Source organism: Sitophilus oryzae, unplaced genomic scaffold (genome assembly GCF_002938485.1).
Source record: "Sitophilus oryzae breed Bouriz unplaced genomic scaffold, Soryzae_2.0 scaffold_1368_pilon_pilon, whole genome shotgun sequence".
Taxonomy (NCBI): Eukaryota; Metazoa; Arthropoda; class Insecta; order Coleoptera; family Curculionidae; genus Sitophilus; species Sitophilus oryzae.
Window position 1 is genome coordinate 804886 of NW_022146024.1, and position 22788 is coordinate 827673.

At 33.5% G+C, this 22788-nt stretch overlaps 1 protein-coding gene across 1 annotated transcript; it reads left to right on the forward strand.

The window, feature by feature from the left end:
* Positions 1-11973: 11973 nt before the first annotated feature.
* Positions 11974-22788, forward strand: LOC115875304 (beta-galactosidase-1-like protein 3). Its single transcript, XM_030890723.1, has 6 exons — positions 11974-12289; positions 14604-14826; positions 14885-15036; positions 17067-17237; positions 17297-17473; positions 21816-22788. Exons 1-6 carry the CDS (start codon positions 11977-11979, stop codon positions 22766-22768), a joined length of 1989 nt encoding a protein of 662 aa, XP_030746583.1. The 5' UTR covers positions 11974-11976; the 3' UTR covers positions 22769-22788.

Sequence of the window (22788 nt, forward strand, 5' to 3'; positions counted from 1 at the left end):
GCTAATTTTCTAAGTTGAACCTTAGTCATTACATGATAAAGTTTAGCCAATTTCAGAACATGCTGTTTTAAGGCCTTTTCTTGGTCGGGTGAAAAGACACAATTCCTGCCAATATGTGGTCCTACAACATCAAGACCATTTTCATACTCTTTCTTCCTTTTTCGTATCGAAGACTCTGGAATATTGAACCTCTTACCAGCCTGACGTATTGATCCTCCATTTTCAATAAACTTGATAGCCTGAATCATAATTTCTGAATCCCAGTGCGCCTTCGTTGTTTTACGTTCGTATTTCGGCATCTGCAAAATTTTTTATTATAACCGATTAGATAAAACACACTGTGCAACAATTTTAAATACATGACGGTTAATTGTGCGCAGTTGAGGCTAATCGTGCGCACTGGGCCCAATTAACCGACAGTGACAGATTTTTTTTTCTAAATTTTGTTAAAATATAAAAACAAATTTTTTGGCTAAACTAGATATATCAGTGTCAATGGGACACATTAAGCTATTTACTGCTATGCACAGTTTAAAAAAAATGTAAAAATTAAAATAATTACGGCTTATTTTATTGGTGACAGTTATTAGAGCACTGCAAATGTAAACAAGAAAGCAGCGGTTCTGGTAAAGTAAAGCGACGCCATCTACCAAACGTACATGTAGTAGTACATCGGTGTGCTAAGAGATTACTGGCTAAGAGATTACTAAATTATCATAGCTGGTTGCCAAAGTAAAGGGATGCGCACAATTAGCCGCTGCGCACGATTATCCGACTCTCCCCTACTTAAAAGAGAAAGATGTATATCATGCGTTCAACAATCAAGGTTTACGATTTAATTACGTTTCGTGATACTTTATTTAAGTATTTATTAACAAGTCGTTGTAATTTTCCCTATTGTTTGTAAATTTTTAAGTGCAAGTTAGAAACACTTGCACTTTTGGTAAAAACAGGTGGAATTGAGTTGGTGTTCGAATGGTCTCTGAATTCAATGATCGATATCTCGAAATCCATTATAAATAACTGATGGTAGTTTTTTTTTCAAAAACTTTCTTAATATTTCTGCTATATTTTCTTTGCATATAGTATGTGAAAATCTTTATAAATAAACAAGTTACACGATTGCTGAAAATTGCTATGCACGGTAAATAGACGGGGTTTTAAAAATTTTTGAATAGAACAAATGCCTATAGAATTTTTCTCATTTAAACATTTTGTAAAAGATTCGAACTTCAAAATAAAAAAAAAGTTTCTATATCTAAAGTGGTTCTGGAGTAATCGCCTGTTATGGGTAAAAAAGTTGAGTTTTTAAAAAATATGGACACCCTACGATATCCTCATAATTTCATTTCAGATGCTCAGAAACATATCTAATGATCTTATCTAGTTATCTTCTCGAAAAAAAAAGTCTATTAAAAATAAGCGGTTTGCGATCGTTATTTTTCTTTACTTGATAGGGAAAAGCGTACCGCAGAAATGTGGCAAGGCTGCAACAGCACACCGTCGTATTTCTCTCACTCCGACTTAATAAGATCCCTATGCGATTTACTTCCACACATGTAAATACCGACCAAAAAATAAGAGTTGCCTGCACGGTATGGGACACCGCGTATCAATCTAACATCATTAGATTAAGTTAAATTATGATTATTATTACTTATTTTCACTGTCATTATAAAATCAACCCTGTTTTACTGCATTGTAAATTTTATAATCATGAAGCAAACCAGTAAACCAACAAACTAAAAATAAAAAACAAAAGCCGGTAATATCGGTCAATCTATACACTCCCAGCCAACCCTTTTGTTAGTTATAGGTTTTAATTAGGCTCCAAGCTCGACCGTCGCTCGCCATCGCCGTCATCTAATCACCGGCCAAGCCATTTCCTCAGATCGTTCGCCGTGTGACCGACACGAGGGCCGTTACGAGTTGGTCAATCCTTTGCCGGACGCATTACTCGTGTTCAATTGCCCCCTAAATTGGACCTATCTTGACACCTTTACGGCGATTTAGGACGTTCTTATAAAGGACCTGCGACGCCACTACCTCCACCGTTTCACCCTGCAACCCCGACGTCCTCTGGTTTATGTCCGCGATCTTCCTTCTGCCGTGGCATTTGCTACAGACGAATAGCCCGGCTTATGCCAGAAATTACGGCTGCCTTTAACCGTTCCGATATCAGGAAATGTTCTTTCTCTACGGAGTTGGGCCGATACGGTTTTGCTGAAGACTGGTTTGGTAATTTAGGAGGTTATTAACGGTAATGTTTGATGATGGCTTTTGATTTTATCACATATCTAATATAGTGAGTTGGTGGTGGTTTAATCACGTATGGTTTAGGGGGGAGTTTTTTTTTAAAACGGAGGGGGAGAGATGATGAACACACTACCTACTAATATGTGGCAGAAAGATAGGCTGTTTGGTATGAGAAAGGCTATCCCAAATTTACATGCTAGAAAGTTCGTTATAGTTGTTAATTCAATTTGGAGTTACAACAATCTTATTTACAGACAGAGCCTGTGTTTTCTAAGTTTTTTTAACAATATCAAAATGAAAAGATAATGTAAATGTCGGGGTGTGTAGAATATGCACTAACCAAGAAAACACAAGCTATACCTACAATACAAAAAATCTTTAGTTGATTTGGTATATTCGTTAAAATTTAATTTATTTTGGAAGTAGAATGCTCCGACCACCACAGTAATTCAAATACTTGGAATGCATGGTTAACCAAACATGGGATCTAGATCAGAAGATCAAATGCAGGATCAAACAAGCAAGAACAACTTTTCTAAAACTTCGAAGCTTTCTCACAGATATGATACTTCGGCCTTGGATATAGAATGTTGAAGTGCTATATCTGGTCCGTTTTGTTATATGGTGTGAAAGCATGGTTGAAGGTAGCAAGCTTTCGAAATGTGGACCCTACGACGAATGCTAAGAATGTCCTGGGTCGACCGTGTATGAAGACATTCTCAGAAGAGCTGGTCTAGAAGAACCTGAACTCTTCGAAGTCATAAAAAAAATAGCCTATTTGAGACACATACTACGTGGTGAACGCTATTACTTTCAGCGTCTAATTCTCCAGGGTAAAATTGAGGGGGGCAAGAGGGGAATAGGCCGAAGGAAGCTATCCTGGCTGAGAAATATATTCGTCACTGGACAGGCATACAGGACTTCCAAGCACTCCAAATCGCTGCAATTAATAGAACCATCTGATGAGGAAGGAAAAGATGAACGCCTACCCAGGAATCTGCACGGCACCTTTAGAAGAAGAACGCTCCGCCTTAAATATAAATATTTGAAAACTAAGTAAATAAGAATATATACGGGGTGGTGCATCGTCGTTGGAATCACATAACTATATCATATACTAAAGTATATGAAACTGTAAGCTTTATTTATATATATATATATATATATATATATATATATATATATATATATATATATATATATATATATATATATATATATATATATATATATGCTATATATATATATATAATAAAATTATATAAGAGTTTCTTGCCTTGAACTGCTAATATAGAAATTAATTCCACGCTGTGTTCGACATAATTTGGATCAACCTGCTCTCACTACCGGTTTCGGGGCCCTACCCCATCATCAGGTGAGCTTGGGTATTTCCACAATATGTCGAGCACAGCGCATGAACTATTTACTATCGATAGTTGTGCCTCGGTGGTACGAAAGTACTACCATTGCACGCAGGCCGCTATCTCGCGATGCGAGACTTAATATCTTACCGCTACTTTACGACAAGTCGTGTTTATATACTCTGCGCTGTGCTCGATATATTGTGGAAATACCCAAGCTCACCTGATGATAGGGTAGGGCCCCGAAACCGGTAGTGAGAGCAGGTTGATCCAAATTATGTCGAACACAGCGTGGAATTAATTTCTATATTAGCAGTTCAAGGCAAGAAACTCTTATATAATTTTATTATATACCTAAAAACTGCAAGAAATTTATTTTCCATTATATAATTTGGGCTAGCCGAAAAGCCTTTATTTACTATCGATAGTTGTGCCTCGGTGGTACGAAAGTACTACCATTGCACGCAGGCCGCTATCTCGCGATGCGGGACTTAATATCTTACCGCTACTTTACGACAAGTCGTGTTTATATACTCTGCGTTGTGCTCGACATATTGTGGGAAACGACCCAAGCTCACCTGATGATGGGGTAGGGCCCCAGGAAAACCGGTAGTGAGAGCAGGTTGATCCACATTATGTCGAGCTTACAACAATCAGGTAATTTCTATATTAGCAGTTCAAGGCAAGAAACTCTTATATAATTTTTATTATATACCTAAAAACTGCAAGAAATTTATTTTCCATTATATATATATATATATATATATATATATATATATATATATATATATATATATATATATATATATATATATATATATATGCTATATATATATATATATATATATATATATATATATATATATGAAATGAACAAAATTCTTACAGCTTTAGTGTATATTAATAAATAATATTTTCTTGCCTTTAGCACAATATATTTATCTAATTTCGAAAAATCGAAAGTAGAGAAAAATATAAAAAAAAAAATAAAAAGTAAAAAAGAAAATTGTTACAGCTTTAGTGTATATTAATAAATAATATTTTCTTGCCTTTTAGCTGTATTTTCTAGTACAAAAAATCGAAAGTAGAGAAAAAATTAAAAAAAAATAAAGCGAAAAATTGTTCGATAAGAAGGGAATTTTCGAAACTCCGAATGCTAAGGGGATGAAACTATCCTCAAATATTAAATATTTTTATTTAAAAACCGGTGAGTTTTTCGGAAAAACTCTTAAACATGTTTATTTTATTTGTTGTTTTACATATTTTAAGATTTTTATAAATTTATACAGGGTGTTTCATAAAATATGACCACTGAGTAATCACGATTCTGCTTAAACCATAGGCTTAAACTGCTTGACGTTTAAAGCTGATTTTTGGCAAACGGATTGTCTGTGGGGTGTAGAGGTTCGATAAGGAGGGGTTTCTCGATTCTCAAATTCCAAGAGGGTGAAGACGCCCCTCAAATATTTCAATATTTGTTATTTAAAAAACGGTTAGTCTTTCGGGAAAACGCTTGGACAAGCATAATATATTTGGTTTTTTTACATATTTTGAATTTTTTTAAAAAATCATACAGGGTGTTCCAAAAAGTTGGGTAATTTCTTAACCACGATTCTGCTTAAACTGCTTGACGTAAATAGCTTATTTTTGGCAAACGGATTTTTCGAAAGTCAAATTCCAACGAGATGAAACTACCCCTCAAATATTACCAAGTTATATAATAATATCGCCATATTGTTTTTTCTCATGCTGACATAAATGTCAGAAAATTTTATCCAGTTTGTATGATAATGGAAATTCTTGTTTTGCTTTATCATCACCATTACAAATGATTAATTCAACGCGAACGAAGTCGCTGGTACACGCTAGTTATATATGAAATAGAATCTACGAGGTAATCTATGTATTTCTTCTAGAATTTTTAATTTTTTAATAAAATAAAAATAATAATATTCTTTCATTATTTCTAGCCTTAGATTGACGATTTGATAGCTAAAGAGTACTTTTGGATGTAGTGGATGACAATTTTTTGTTCTAGATTATTGCACCCCTAAAGTATTCAGAGTATGCGCCGCCACTGCTATCATCACGTATTCAAGATATTGGCCTTGGGTTTTAGATAACTCATTTTAATTTAAAAAGAGGAAACTTTACTATGTCCAAATAGTTTGAAGCCCATTGTGAAGTCGTAGATACTTAATAAACCATGATAATATTGCTTATTCAGAAGATTAGATGAAAGTAAGTCTTACAGAATGCTATAATTTCTGTAATAAATTACTTGCATATATCTTTTAAGGTGCAAAAACAGGTTCATAGAATATTTAATTTTTTGCAATTTGTATTTATACTTATTGAAATGTTTAAGATTCAAAAGTTTACAGAGTTCAAGAGTTTACATATATTATCTATATACTAGATTGGACCATATACTATATACTATATTAGACCATAGGCAGACTTTTTATATATATAAGTCGGTTCAGAACATTCTACGACGTTTTCCGACACTAACCTCCACTCTTCTCTATTTAGCCAGAGATCATCAGGTATTTCTCTATTTTCTAGTTCTTTATCCACACCCTCCCTCCAGCTTCGTCGCGGCCTTCCTCTTTTATTTCTGCCTCGAGGTGTCCACAGTAAAATTTGTTTTGGTATTCTGTGGTCGGGCATTCGTTGCACATGACCAAACCATATGAGTTGTTTTGTTCTTATGTCGTCCACAATTGTATGTTCTGCTCCCATAATCTCTCTTACTCTGTTGTTGGTTATTTGTTCTCTTTTCGATTTTCCAGCAGATCTCCTCCAGTAATCCATTTCGGTCGCTAATAGCATGTTCTCTGTTCTGCTTTTCAACTGCCATACTTCGCTTCCGTAAATTATTATGCTTTTCACTACCGTATTATATATGTTCTTCTTATTAGCTTTAGAGATTCCTTGGTCCCACAGTACACCATTCAACATAGATATTGCCCTCTTGCCTTGCATTATTCGATCTTTTATATCCTCATCGAGTTTTCCATCGTTAGTTATTTTTAATCCAAGATATTTATATTTGTCACAGTTTTTTATCACGCTTCCATCCTCTAAGACTATGTTCTCTTGTGCCCCCCCCCCTACAGTCATATATTCAGATTTGGTGATATTTACCTCCAACCCCCATTTCTTATACTCCCCTATCAGCTTCCTTGCCATATATTCAAGGTCGTCGTGATCTTGGGCTAGGACTATCTGGTCGTCCGAAAAAAATAGGGTGTATAGGGTGTCCTCATTTATTAGGGGGATTCCCATTCTTCTACACTTAAGCATCCATTTTTTTAGTGCTTGTTGCAGGTATATTTTGAATAGTATAGGAGATAGGCAACATCCCAGCTTGAGGCCTTTTGTAATTTTTATGCTTTCTGACAATGAGTCTCGTATTTTTGTTCTAGCTGTGGTGTTCTGGTATAAGTTCTTAACTGCTTTACGTAGGTTGACATTTATATTAGTTATTTCCAACGTTTCCCACAATTTATTTAATGGTATGCTGTCATAAGCCTTTTGGAGGTCTATATATAGTAAGTGTACCTCTTGATCTTTTCGTTTCTCGTTTTTTTCTCTAAGACCTGTGTTATGGCAAAAGACCTGTGTTATGGTAAACAGATGATCCACAGTAGACCTTTCCGGTCTAAAACCCACCTGTTCTTCTATTTCTATCTCTTCGGCAGACTTTTAAAAATCCTATTTATGACTTCGCTATAAAATTAATAGGGCAGCTAATATTTGAACAGTTTAAAATTTGCATTGGATTGTCAAAAAAAGCAAATTAGACGGTGTGCTTCAAAAAAAAAAAAAAAAAATATATATATATATATATATATATATATATATATATATATATATATATATATATATATATATATATATATATATATATATATATATATATAAATGAACAAAAATTCTTACAGCTTTAGTGTATATTAATAAATAATATTTTCTTGCCTTTAGCTGTGTATTTTTTCTAATTTCGAAAAATCGAAAGTAGAGAAAAAAATTAAAAAAATAAAATAAAAAGTAAAAAGAAAATTGTTTTGCTTGTCGTAAAGGGGGGAACCAAGCTCCACTCCCACAACCGGTTTCTGGGCCTACCCTTCATCAGGTGGGCTGTCCAGGGGCTGGTTCTCACCGATACGGCAAGCAAAACTTCTTCTATATCAACAGACGATGTCGTAAAGTGTCGGTGATGAAGGGTAGGCCCAGAAACCGGTTGTGGGAGTGGAGCATATATATATATATATATATATATATATATATATATATATATATATATATATATATATATATATATATATATATATTTTTTGAAGCACACACCGTCTAATTTGCTTTTTTTGACAATCCAATGCAAATTTTAAACTGTTCAAATATTAGCTGCCCTATTAATTTTATAGCGAAGTCATAAATAGGATTTTTAAAAGTCTGCCGAAGAGATAGAAATAGAAGAACAGGTGGGTTTTAGACCGGAAAGGTCTACTGTGGATCATCTGTTTACCATAACACAGGTCTTTCTACCGAGGAACACAGGAGAAAAAACGGCAAAAGATCAAGAGGTACACTTACTATATATAGACCTCCAAAAGGCTTATGACAGCACACCATTAAAGAAATTGTGGGAAACGTTGGAAATAACTGTCAACCTACTGAGAAACGGTGGGAGCATACCAGGCAGACCTCCCAGACTAAAAATACAGACTCATTGTCAGAAATATAAAAGTACAAAAAGGCCTCAAGCAGGATGTGTTGACCTATCTGACCAAACTCTCTGTAAATGGATGCTAGAGAGGAATTCGAGGACACCAGAGGACGGACATTCTTAGATATCATGGCAGGAAGCTGAGCAATGAAAGAGGTATAAAATGAGGGGTTGAAGGTAAATATCGCAAAGCTGAATGTATGACTAAAGAGCCTGAGGAAGTGAGTCTTACAGGATGGAAGCGTGATAAAAACTGTGACAAATATAAATATCTTGGATTAAAATAACTAACGATGGAAAACTCAATGAGGGTATAAAAGATCGAATAATGCAAGGGAGTAGAGCAATATCTATGTTGAATGGTGTACTGTGGGATCAAGGAATATCTAAAGCTAATAAGAAGAACATATATAATAAGGTAGTGAAAAGCATAATAACTTACAGAAGCGAAGTATGGCAGTTGAAAAGCAGAACAGAAAATATGCTATTAGCGACCGAAATGGATTACTGGAGGAGATCTGTTGGAAAATCGAAAAGAAAACAAATAACCAACGACAGAGTAAGAGAGATTATGGGAGCAGAACACACAATTGTGGACGACATAAGAACAAAACAACTCATATGGTTTGGTCATGTACAACGAATGCCCGATCACAGAATATCAAAAAAAAAATTACTGTGGACACCTCGAGGCAGAAATAAAAGAGGAAGGCCGCGATGAAGCTGGAGGGAGGGTGTGGATAAAGAACTAGAAAATAGAGAAATACCTGATGATCTCTGGCTAAATAGAGAAGAGTGGAGGTTAGGTGTCGGAAAACGTCGTAGAATGTTCTGAACCGACTTATATATATAAAAGTCTGCCTATGGTCTAATATAGTATATAGTATATGGTCCAATCTAGTATATAGATAATATGTAAACTCTTGAACTCTGTAAACTTTTGAATCTTAAACATTTCAATAAGTATAAATACAAATTGCAAAAATTAAATATTCTATGAACCCGTTTTGCACCTAAAAGATATATGCAAGTAATTTATTACAGAAATTATAGCATTCTGTAAGACTTACTTTCATCTAATCTTCTGAATAAGCAATATTATCATGGTTTATTAAGTATCTACGACTTCACAATGGGTTTCCAACCATTTGGACATAGTAAAGTTTCCTCTTTTTTAAATTAAATGAGTTATCTAAAACCCAAGGCCAATATCTTGAATACGTGATGATAGCAGTGGCGGCGCATACTTGAATACTTTAGGGGTGCACAATCTTAGAACAAAAAATTGTCATCCACTACATCCAAAAAGTACTCTTTTTTAGCTATCAAATCGTCAATCTAAGGCTAGAAATAATGAAAGAATATTATTATTTATATTTTATTAAAAAATTAAAAATTCTAGAAGAAATACATAGATTACCTCGTAGATTCTATTTCATATATAACTAGCGTGTACCAGCGACTTCGTTCGCGTTGAATTAATCATTTGTAATGGTGATGATAAAGCAAAACAAGAATTTCCATTATCATACAAACTGGATAAAATTTTCTGACATTTATGTCAGCATGAGAAAAAACGATATGGCGATATTATTATATAACTTGGTAATATTTGAGGGGTAGTTTCATCTCGTTGGAATTTGACTGTCGAAAAATCCGTTTGCCAAAAATAAGCTATTTACGTCAAGCAGTTTAAGCAGAATCGTGGTTAAGAAATTACCCAACTTTTTGGAACACCTTGTATGATTTTTTAAAAAATTTCAAAATATGTAAAAAAACCAAATAAATTATGCTTGTCCAAGCGTTTTCCCGAAAGACTAACCGTTTTTTAAATAACAAATATTGTAATATTTGAGGGGCGTTTTCACCCTCTTGGAATTTGAGATTCGAGAAACCCCTCCTTATCGAACCTCTACACCCCACAGTCAATCCATTTGCCAAAAATCAGCTTTAAACGTTAAGCAGTTTAAGCAGAATTGTGATTACTCAATGGTCATATTTTATGAAACACCCTGTATAAATTTATAAAAAATCTTAAAATATGTAAAACAACAAATAAAATATATATGTTTAAGAGTTTTTCCGAAAAACTCACCGGTTTTTAAATAAAAAATATTTTAATATTTGAGGGATAGTTTCATCCCCTTAGAATTCGAGTTTCGAAAAATTCCCTTCTTATCGAACTTCTACACCCTAAAGTCAATCTGTTTTTCAAAAATCAGCTTTTTACGTCAAGCGCTTTAAGCAGGATCGTGATTAATCAATGACCAGATTTTTTGAAACACCCTGTATACATTTTTAAAAAATCTTAAAATACGTAAAAAAACAAAATAAAATATATGTGTTTAAGCGTTTTTTCGGAAACTTGGCCGCTTTTTAAATAAAAAATATTGTAATATTTGAGGTGCGGTTTCACCCCCTTGGAACTGGAATTTCGAAAAATCCCTTCTTGTCGAACCTCTACACCCTAGAATCAACCTGTATGCCAAAATTGAGCTTCTTACGTTGAGTGGTTTGAGCAGGATCGTGATTAATCAGTATGTCAGTCACTTAAGGATTTTATATATTAGTATAGATTAAAACAAAAAAAAATCTTTATATAGCTTAAGAGAATCAGCAATGTTCTGATAAATAGAAGAATGTAGAATGTTTAGGAGGGGAATTAATCACCGTGACCTTATCTATTGTGTGTAACGTATTGTTATAGTAACGTATTGTTATAACGAGTTATAACTCATCATACAGTCTCAGGGCTTTAACAAAAACCAGTATCTGAGACGGCTCCACAGAAGCCAGCTCTCCATCCTCGACATCAGCCGTACCAAAGTTCATAGCACGAATGGTCGTCGCGGTCGTCTCGGCGCACTCAGTGATAAGGTGTTCTGGTGTTTCCCCATTTTCCCCACAGAATCTGCATTCGCCGTTGTTTCTCAGCTTCAGCCTACTGATGTGTTCTTTGAGGAGACAGTGTCCTGTTAGAAACCGCGTGACAATCCGAAGATTGTTTTTACTTTAATCAAGGAAAACCTTTGATTTTTCTCGGTCGTAAGTTCTGAGGAACTTTTTCGAGTGTCTTAGACCGTTGGAGGACACTCATTCACAAGTTACGAATGGAGTCTTCCAGATTCTTCAGTTCCGCTTTCAGTTGGTTCCCGTTTGGAAAACAGAACGGTTCTGGTCCAGTTAGTGGAGTGTTTGCTCCTTTCCTAGCTAGAACAACTTCGAATTGATGGTTACTGAGTTGATCGCGTTAAGTGCTGCTTGACTATCGGATAGGATGGTAATTTCCTGTTTTCGATAGTTCCTATCTAAGATAAATTGTACGCATCTTTCGATAGCGTAAATTTCTGCTCGAAGGATACTGGGGTAGGTGCCCATTGGTTCGGAGTATTTAGTTTTCGGCCCAAATACTCCTATCCCTGTCCCTGCTTTGGTTCTGATAAATAGTTATAATGTTTATTATTTAAAACTGACGATGACGTTACAAATATATTTTTAGTACTTGTTTATCCTAAAAATTCCATGATAAACAACTTTTTAAAGTGTTTTGTTTAGATTTTAAACATACTAAATACCAAGATACTTAAGATTTTGATATAGGTTCTATTATAAAAAGGATAATCTATGTTGACCAGAATTCCAGTCATATACATGATGATGCCCTCGGTGTTACTACTGTGCTTGCTGGTTAGTTTCTCTCTAGGGGACTTGCCAACTAATTATGAATATTATACATCTGATGGCATTAGCTCAGGTCTATCGACTGATCAGCCTACTTTTTACCTAAATGGCAAAGAAATCTATATTTATAGTGGTGCCATACATTATTTTAGGGTACCAAGAGCTTACTGGAGGGATAGGCTAAGAAAATTAAGAGCAGCAGGTTTCAACACAGTAGAAACATATATAGCATGGAATTTACATGAATATCAATCTGGTGAGTATTGTTAACTAGTTATATACAGGATTTTTTTTTACAGAAATAGTTTCTTTTCAAAATATTTTCCACTTTCTGACAATTCCGGTTTAACCCTAGCTCTTATACAAGGTGCTACAAATTCGGGGTACGAGCATTAGGTTAAGGGTTAGCCTTCCGTATAATCTAGACAAGAATTAGAAATACTTAGCAGTTATGAGAGGGTATCTTTCACCCCTACTGAGTTAATGAATTCCGCGAGAAATGTTCAAAAATTGCCCCGTCTGTCCATAACAGAAGATGGTCGTTATGTCGAACACCTGTAGCAAAATCTCATGTCTTGGTTTGCTATTTATTTTTATAGTTATTAGATATAGTTTAAATGTGTTGATGTTGGTTAAATATATTTTAAATTGTTATAAAATTCTGCATCTCTCATAGCAAATATTATTTTCGTTTTGATTGATGCTCACAGCTAGAATTTTTTGGCATTAGAGCCGGTGCCGTTCAAAGCCCACTTTGAAAGCGGGCGAATTTTTATATACTCTATATCTCGAAGAGGAATCGAGCAAAATGTCAAGTGTGTTATATTTTTGGAAAGGTAATTTTAAATTATTTTCAATAAATTAAAAATATACAGGGTGTCCCATATAAAAAATCAAATTTTCTGTTGATAATTCTTAAATTATTAATTAAAAAAAAAATATACTTAAACCATTAAATTCTACTGTAAAAAGGTGCCTTGGAAATGTTTTCATAAAAATACAAAATTTTCCATAGCAAAAAAGTTACAGCGATTTGTTAAAAATGCATATTTTTGAAAAACACCTCGTAACTCCGAAACGGTAACAGATATCGATGCCAAAAATTTAGCTCCTACTAAGGTCCTCGAGGAACAGTGGCGTAGCGTGGGTTAGTGGCGCCCGGGGCGGAGAGCCTCTAGGAGAGATGTTTGCCGCCTCTACAGAATCCCTCTGCCGCCTTTATAACAATTTTTTGTCGCTCTGCAGGTACTTGGAGTGTCGCCGCCCGGGGTTGTGTTCTCTGCTTAAAGAGCCCGCCAACTAAACCATAAGGTACTCACAAAGTTACTTTGATTTTTGACAACAAATAAAGTAAAACAAGAATAATGAATATTTAGCAGTTTAAAAAAAAAACAGAAATTTATAGTTTTGTTATAGTTATTTATAGTACAAGTGTGTTTATGAACATAATTACAACTACAAGTGTGACGAGGTCGTAGACCGAGTCGTTCGAGTCACACGTGTGTGGTAATCATGTTGAAACGCACGTGTCATGTACAACGTTTTATCTACAACCGAAAAATAAGAAAATGCTGTCGTTTATTAGTCGCCCACCTTTAACACCTTTAATTATGACATTTGTCACATTTTTTAATTAAAATTGTGGGAAATTGTCATTATTATAAAAACTAGGTGTGTTATAGATTCATAACACCACTAGTTGTGTTATGAATCTCATAACGTAACTGAAATACTAAAAAATAGTGATGTAAAAACTTTATAACTAAACGGTTGTAGATAAAAAAATAATATTTGCCACATTTTTATGAGCTACGGGGTGCTGGTTTGATAAGTGCAAAAAAAGGCATTGACACTGAAAAATATATAATTACCTACTTTCACTTGGCAAATCTCATTTTCGATTACATTACAATTGGAATTATTTTAAAAACAAAATATATTTGAAATTTCATTATTATATTTATTTTCAATAAGCAATCACCACCTAATTTTTTTCTTGCACAACTTGAAGCATTATAAATATTGAATTTATCCATTACAAAAAAAAGAAAAAAAATCCATCAATTAAGTATGTTATTTTTTTCTTAATGAAATTGCAAAAATTACATAATTTTAAGCGGACTTAAATGCTAAGATTAATATCTTATTATCTTATCTATCTAATTACTTAATAATAAGTATTAAAATAAACATGTTATACATAAAGTATTCTATGTACACAAATTTTAAGCAGAGAACACACCTGGGTTCAGTGCGAACAAATGCTTTCCATCTTAATAATATAGAAAGTAGAAAGAGTTTGAATGATGGAAATATTAGAGAAACATTCGTTCAAAGGAATGTCAACAAATGGTAAAATTTGCTAAACGTATTCTCAGATTTGGCGGATAGTTTTACCACGCCTATACAAACGCTCAATTTTTTAGATATTAGTTTAGTTTTAATAATCTGCTGATAATGCTAACATGGTTAGTAAAATGCGCGTCCGGTACAAAAATAAAGTGCTTTATTTTGCTGTTGTAATACCAATTTGAACAGGTGTATTCTCGATTTAAAAATAACTTTTTTAGGTGTATATGACTTTGGAAATGGTGGATCTGATATGGAAGACTTTTTACATTTAGAAGAATTTATACAAACTGCACAAGATGAAGACTTATTTGTAATCATACGATCTGGACCGTTTATTTGTGCTGAATTCGAATTTGGAGGATTCCCTAGCTTTATACTTCGCGACGGTCAAGACTTATGGGTCAGAACAGATAACGAATTATATATGAATTACGTAACTAGGTTAGTATCTTGCAGTATAATTATTATATGGATTCTCTAGAATTGTTATTTTTTTTAGGTGGTATAATGTCCTTATGCCAATATTGGCTCAACATCAATTTACTAAAGGAGGTCCAATTATTATGTTACAAGTAGAAAATGAATATGCCATTACGGGATACAAGGATCATAATTATTTATGGCATCTTAGGCAATTAATGTTGGACAATGGTAAAGATAATTTTTTTTTTCTGTTACTTAAGGTTGATGAATGAGATGATTCTACTATAGCACAAACTTAGTTTCATATATAAGTCCACGCTACAAAGATCTCTTAAACCAGAAAAGATAAAAAAGGCTTGTAGACTATATCTATTTTGTCCCTCTTTCTTGAGTTATAACTTATCATGCAGTCTCAGGACTTTGACAAAATCTGAGACTGTTTTACAGAGGCTAGTTCTCCATCTCCGATATCAGTTGCACCAAAGTCTATGGTATGAATGGTTGTCGTCTCGACACACTAAGTGATGAGGTGTTCTAGTGTTTCCCTATTTTCCCCGTAGAATTTGCATTCGCCCTTGTTTCTTAGCTTTAATCTACTGAAGTGTTCATTGGAGAGACAGTGTCTTGTTCTTACTTAAACCAAGGAAAATATTTTATTTTTCTCGGTTAAGTCATGGGAAATTTTTTTTAGTGAATTATACCGTTAGAGGATTCCCAAGGTTGGCACTATTTAGTTTTTGGACCAAAAGCTGCTATTATATACCTGTTCCTGCTTTGGTTATGGAAGCATCGGTATACCACTGTATAAGTTATTTTAGAAGATATTTGGAAAAAAATAATTTTCCCGATTACTGACCCCATTTTAAAGGATATGACAATAAAAAATTTACAAACCCATTGCTATGAGTACTTTTTCTACTCTAGAATTTTTAATCGCCCGTTTCGATTCTAAAGCTTCATTCAGAACCTCGCAAATTAGTGGAATAAATTTGTGGTTTCAATTAATGTAAAAGTTTGTTCCTTTGATTTCAATGTAACATTCAGTGGTCATTTTCAGTTAGTAGACAAACTTTTGACTTATCCACTAATTATACTTTGTATACAAAATTTGTCGTGAATGTCATTTTGACCTTTAATTATTATCCGTCAAGAAAAATTGTGGTTAGAAATCAAAAGTTCATTACAACTGACATACCGCAAGCTGTTGCTAGGATATTCTATTAATTTTAATTTTGTTTTTTAGATATTGTGAATGATCGTAAACTAAAAAGCATAAAGTGTAATTGAAACTAAGAAGTATAAAGTGAAATTGTGTTAGACAAGACAACAAACTTTTTACTTTTCCACTAATTATACTTCAAAATTTGCGACAAATGTCATTTTAACCTTTGATTATCATCCGTCAAGACAAAATTTAGTTAGACATCATTTATTATGTCAGAAACGACTCCGGAATACCAGGTGCATCTCAAAAGTGCCTCTATAACTTTTTTATTTCTTTCAGATATAAAAATGAGATTTGGCATGTTAGTATATGACATAAATTGGAATTGATTGACGTGTTCAATTGTTTTTAGTCACTTCCTGTTTCGCCTGACATGACTACAACTTTTGATTTTTAAATGGCACCCTCGGTATTTTTTTACTTTATTCGATAGAAAATGACACTCTGAATAGAATGACATATCATATGTCAACTTTTGACATTTATTTCATATGGTTGATTTTAAATTGTAACATGGGGTTCATAACGATAATTTGACTTGAAATACCAAGTGTGTGGTACCACATTATTGTTTTATAAGTTAAATATTAGGCTTTCTCTTGGATACAACTCACTACTGGAATCTTTTGCTAGGATATTCTGTTAATTTTAATTGTGTTTTTTAGACTTTGTGAATGATCTTAACCACTAATTTATTTCACTAATTGCGAGATTCTTAATGAAGTTATAGATACTAACTTCAACTTTGTTTAAAAAAAACATTGATTTCTTGTATTATTTAAATAAAAAAAATAGAATTTTCCAAATGCAATAATGTTTTTCAATACATGTGTGAATCTCCAAAAAATTTTCTCTTATAAAAATATATTATCCGCAATGCTGTTTAGCAAGGCGTAACTTCTCTTTTTAATTTTTTTTTAGTTTACTAGATCCCGGTAGTGTGCCATTAATATGGGACACTGTTTATGTAGGATTATTATATTATTATATGTGCCGATTATTATATGTGCTAATTACATTATCTGTTTTAAAGGAATCGTTGAGCTTCTGGTTACCGCAGACAACCCTTGGAAGGGCACTGACGGAGCTTATCCAGAATACTTTTTGATGACTGGAAACTTCGATTCTGACGCTCAGACTAATTTAGATACTCTGAAATCGCTTCAGCCCAACAAACCAATAATGGTCATGGAATATTGGTCAGGTACCTACATTTTCAATATAAATTTTTATTGATAACTAATTATATACTCTCAATATCAGGTTGGTTCGATTATTGGGGTCAGCAGCATCAAAACAAAACTGCTGACCAATTTAAGGAAGTTTACGAAGCGATATTGTCATATCCAGCATCCGTAAATATGTATATGTTTATTGGAGGAACTAACTTTTATTTTTTAAGTGGTGCCCAAAACTTAGCATACGATGATTTAAATACTAGTAAGTATTATTTACTTTTGAATAAAAGTATTAAGGAAGGAGTATAATGCTATCCATGTATTTATGCGGTGTCGACGGATAAAGGGCTCTAGGGTGGGCATCCCTGACAGTTCTGTTTGACGATTCATTTGACACATTTGAATTTGATTTGAAATTTTGTGGATTTGTCTGTCTTTACTGAGCTTATTTTATGTTATTTATTATTTATTCTACTACTGATAGTTGTTTAAAGGTAGTAAATCTAGAAGGAAATTGTAGCAGAAATTTAGAATTAACAGTGACGGTTGATCTCGTAAAAAACGTATAAATGTATTCATTATGATTATTGTTAGTTCCCAGAATTTAATACGCAGAAAAAATTCGTGGTTGTTTGGGAAGGCTTGAAAGGAAACAATGTTTTTGCGACGTTTCGCGACTTTATTATCGTTTCTTCGGGCACTATAGGAGAAGCAGTTTTTTTTTAAATTATCAAAATAAAATTAACTGACCACTTATCCAAAACATATATTAATCCACATTATGCCTACAAACATTCATGGCGATTCCAACCGCCAACACTAAGACACGCACAGACGAATCGAACAGAAACTTAACGGGTATTTTTTCTATAGAAACGCCGCAAAAACATTGTTTCCTTTCAAGTCTTCCCAAACACCCACGATTTTTTTTCTGCGTATAAATGTATGTTCTAAAATATTTAGTTTTGGTGATACAGAGTGTAGAAATTTCATTTTTATTTCGATTTTTTCTAAATAATTTATGATGTAACGTAAATATTTGGATGAAAATTAGTGTTTTGGGAGTTTTTGATATGAGAAATTTGATTTTGATATGACTTTTAATATGACTCCTACTTGTAGAGGGCGCCACCTACATATTTTTTAACTGGTTTGAAGAGTAATAACTTTTTATCCGTACCTGTATAAAACTACTTAGTACAAAAATATACGTTTACAACGTTTTTTACGTAAAAAACATCTCTTGGGGAAAATCGCTACGAGTAATGGTTTTCGAGATATTTGGAATCGAAATTATCAACACCTGTCATCATTGACATAAATTAAACATGCTGACTTTAGTTATTAGACTTGAGTTATTAGACTGAAATCATAAATTTGAAATGTTTTTGTGCTAAAAGTTCAGCAGAAACTGTTTTATAGTCATTTTTTGCAGAAAAATTTATGATTAATTTAAAAAACTAAAGATTTCCCGAATTTATTTTTTTTGTCAATAATGAGATGTATTGACTATTTCCTTTCTAAATATCTTGAGAACAGTTACTCGTAGAGATTTTTATCAAGAGACATTTTTTACGTAAAAAGTCACGGAAATGTATATTTTTTCAATCAATACTTTTATACAGGTAGGAACGAAAAGTTATTACTCTTCGAAACACTTGAAACACATGTACGTGGCGCCCCCTACAAATAGGAGTAATATTGACATCAAAATCAAATTTCTCATGTCAAAAAACTCCAAGACACCAATTTTAATCCAAATATTGATGTTACTTCAAAAATTATTTGGAAAAAATAGAAATAAAAATAAGTTGATGAAATTTTAGGACATACATTTATACGAACTTTTTTAATTATTTTTATCTGCGGAATGTAGGTACTGCCGAAGTTTCCGGAATACAGTTCGGACCACCCTGTATAATATACACACGTGTAGTAAACCGATTATTTATGAAATTTACTTTACTTAGTCATGAAATTTACTGAAAATAACTAATTATATATTTTTTCTACGACTAGCCTAGAAAATGCAGTTTGACACACGAAAAACTCGATCTGAAATTGGCGTTTTGCAAACTGTTGTGTGCTAAGAATTTAGCGCACGACATGTGTCATTTTGCATACGACATGTGCCAATTTTAACATTTTTAACCTCCAATGTTTAGCTGAAACGCCAAACGCAACGCAGCCGCCAGAAAAGTGTCATCATTACATCGCAAATTATTTCACAAAACTGGCAAAAACTGAGTCAGTCTGCTGCTAATTTGTAGTCGTAGAAAAAGTAGCGTAAAAAACTCGTTCGAAAACTTCTTTGTACACTCGTTCGACTTGTGGCTCTGGCCTGCGGCTCGAGCCAACAAACTGTGGAAGTTGTGTACAAGACGTCCTTTTCGAAACTCGTTGTTTAATATACTGTTGCGGACCGGTGTGGACTCGACCTAACCTAACTATATGGCCCGCCCTCGGATGACCTTAACATCGCATTAAAGAATAGACACCGTAATGATTCATCGAAGATTCGAGAAGAATCGAGTTCCATTAGAATGGAGTAGTACATACGAGAACAATCAAAACCTTCTCTATGCACCTAACGATCTATGGACTATCTTTAGCTCTCGGTATAAAAGCCGGCGGCTGTAGCCTACAGAGGGCAGTTATAAATAGACAAGTACAATTGACGCGCTAAAATTCAAAATAAATTCTTAGTTATAAATCGTTTGTAAATAGTTCTTTAAGTCTTTTATCGTTATTGTTTTTGTTAATTAGTGTTAAATAAATAGTGTTTAAATAAATTGTCACTTTCTATCCACACGGAACCGACGAAAAACGTAACAATACTATTTTCTTGCATTTTGGCTTTTATTTACTACTCAAGATTAGAGAGAGATTAGATTAGTTGTCAAAGAATTCAGATACGTCACTTTGACTTACCTGCTTCAGTAGCGTATCGGATGTTTGTGTTCGTAAATAATTATTATAACTTATCTATCTTTATTAGAATTGCATATTTTTATAACAATTTTAATAACTACCAACATTTATTGACAACGTAAAATAAAACAAAAAATTATCGAGTCTACCCTATGCCTACCCTACATCATAGTTTCATCATAGATAAACCGGAATTTAAGTCGATCATCTCATAGTGCGTCCAGACCTGAGGAGTCGAGTGCGCGACGAGAGCAAGACAAGAGCGAGGCAAGCGCAAGACGAGTGCGAGACGAGAGCAAGACATTTTCTATCCATTTTTTGACTCAAGTCTGCCGCGAGACAAGCGAGTTGGATCATAGTGAAAGGTGACCGGTTTGTGTAAACATGTCCGATGAAAAGCTGCAGCAAATAATAACGCATAAGTAATAAATTTATGTATCTTTAACATAATATTTGGTTCGTCCTATTTCATTCATCGTCAATTTTTTCCCCTTTTACCCTTAATTTGTTTTTTTTGACTCTCTCACACGCGGTATGTTTTAATGGGAATACCCTATTTTTTATTTTATTATTAGATTCTACGTGCAATTCGGTAACTTTTTTTGCATATCATATTATATATCTAACATAATCGATTTTGTAATAATTCCATTTGTTTAAAAAAATAGATTTCGGTACAGTAAAAAGTGCCAGTGACGCAAAATTTGTAAATTCTATTAAAAAATGATAATACATATACGGTGTTCCATTTAACAGATTTGAGATTATTTAATTTTAAATAGTCGAAATTCATAAATATATGTTGAACACACTGTAGCATCTAACTCAAATATCTTTACCTATATCTTTTTCTTCGTCCCTATAAAACTATCCTAACAAATTTTAGCACTCCAACTTCAGAAACAATAGCATTAATGACAATTTTTTACGACTCTGAAATCTAACATTTTTTGTTTAAGCAAATTGAAATATTACAAAAACTATTAGTTTTAGATATATAACATTATACCTCGCGTTATACATAAATAAAAAGTTATAAAATTTTACGCAGAATATAAAAATAAAAAAAAAAATGTATTACATTTAAAAAACCATGTTATATCCGTAACACTATTTTGAACCACCCTGTATATTCTATAATAATTTGAAAATGTGTATCTTAACCTTCTCTACAGTTTTACTATTTTTTTAATAATTCTAAAACGCGTATTAATAATTCTCAAATTTTTAATTAATTTTTGTTTTTTCTTTATATATATATATCGATTAATTTCAGTTGATCTTCCTGAAAGTCTCCATTCCAATATGCACTATAATATCAGAGCTAATATCTCGCAGTCGAGCGAGCCTACCAAAAACACGTCCAGACTTGGCTGCGAGCTGTCTTTGATCGGCCGTTGAAAAACCGACAGGGAACGGATAGCAACGAGGCTCCGTGGGTTGTCTCGCGAAACGGTCGCGAGGCTCTTGCGAGACCCCTTCATCCTTTGAAAAACACCGCAAATTTGGAGTGTCTCGCGCTCGTCTCGCACTCGACTCCTCAGGTCTGGATGCACCATTAGAGTCTCGTCACGGTCGATGTAAGATTTTTGATATTATGCTCTTTCCTTAATTTTTTTATTCTAAGATTATTGACAAAATGCGTTCGATATCATTAAAACATTATTTTTCAGAATTTACTCCTATGACCACTAGTTACGATTATGGTGCACCATTAGCCGAAAATGGCGCTTATACAGACAAATACTGGATAGCTCAAGAACTAATTGCTAAATATAATCCAATACAAACTAAACTTCCTGCAGTACCTGATGAAATCAAGCCGATATATTATCCATGGGTAACACTGGACAAACAAATAACACTAGATACCTTGTTAATACATGCATTATCTGATACATCCTCTAATTTAATTTCTATGGAAAATATGAACATAAACGGTGGTAGTGGGCAGAGTTATGGATACGTAGTTTATAGAAAAACAGGTTTAACTCTATCAGCTAATTCAGTTTTAAAAATAGAAGGAAGAGTTTGTGATACTGTGATAGTTCTGGTAAATGGAGTTCGTGTATCGCCTATCTTAGAAACATCATCTGATTTGAATAACTTTGGAACGTGGAGAACAAATGATTCAACATTGATATTGAATACGGTTGATCTGACTGACGTTACAGTTGATTTATTGGTAGAAAACTGGGGCAGAGTAAACGTAGGAGCATATAGACAATATAAAGGACTTTGGGAAGGGAATGTACTGATTAACGGCAATATAATATCAGACTGGACATTGTACGCGCTAGAGTTCAAGAAATCGTGGACAAATAGCTTAACTGACTGGACTTCCGTAACATCTCGTGACATTAATCAACCAGTCCTATATAAAGGGACTTTATCAATCACTGGTACACCCGGAGATAGTTACGTTTATATGGAAGAATTCACTAAAGGTATTGTGATTATAAATGGATTTGTATTAGGTCGATATACGAAAATGGGTCCACAGCAAACATTATATTTGCCCGCACCACTGTTAAAAGAAGGAGACAATGACATTATGATATTCGAACACTACCAACCAGCTGAGCAAGTTAAATTTGTTATCGAACATGTTTACACAAATCATTGAATATAAAAATCAAAAATAAA

Coding starts and splice junctions, on each gene's coding strand:
- LOC115875304 (XM_030890723.1), top strand. CDS start 11,977: ATGTTGACCAGAATTCCAGTCATATACATGATGATGCCCTCGGTGTTA. Junction 15,037..17,066: donor GCAATTAATGTTGGACAATG/GTAAAGATAATT, acceptor TCTGTTTTAAAG/GAATCGTTGAGCTTCTGGTT. Junction 17,238..17,296: donor GGTCATGGAATATTGGTCAG/GTACCTACATTT, acceptor TCTCAATATCAG/GTTGGTTCGATTATTGGGGT.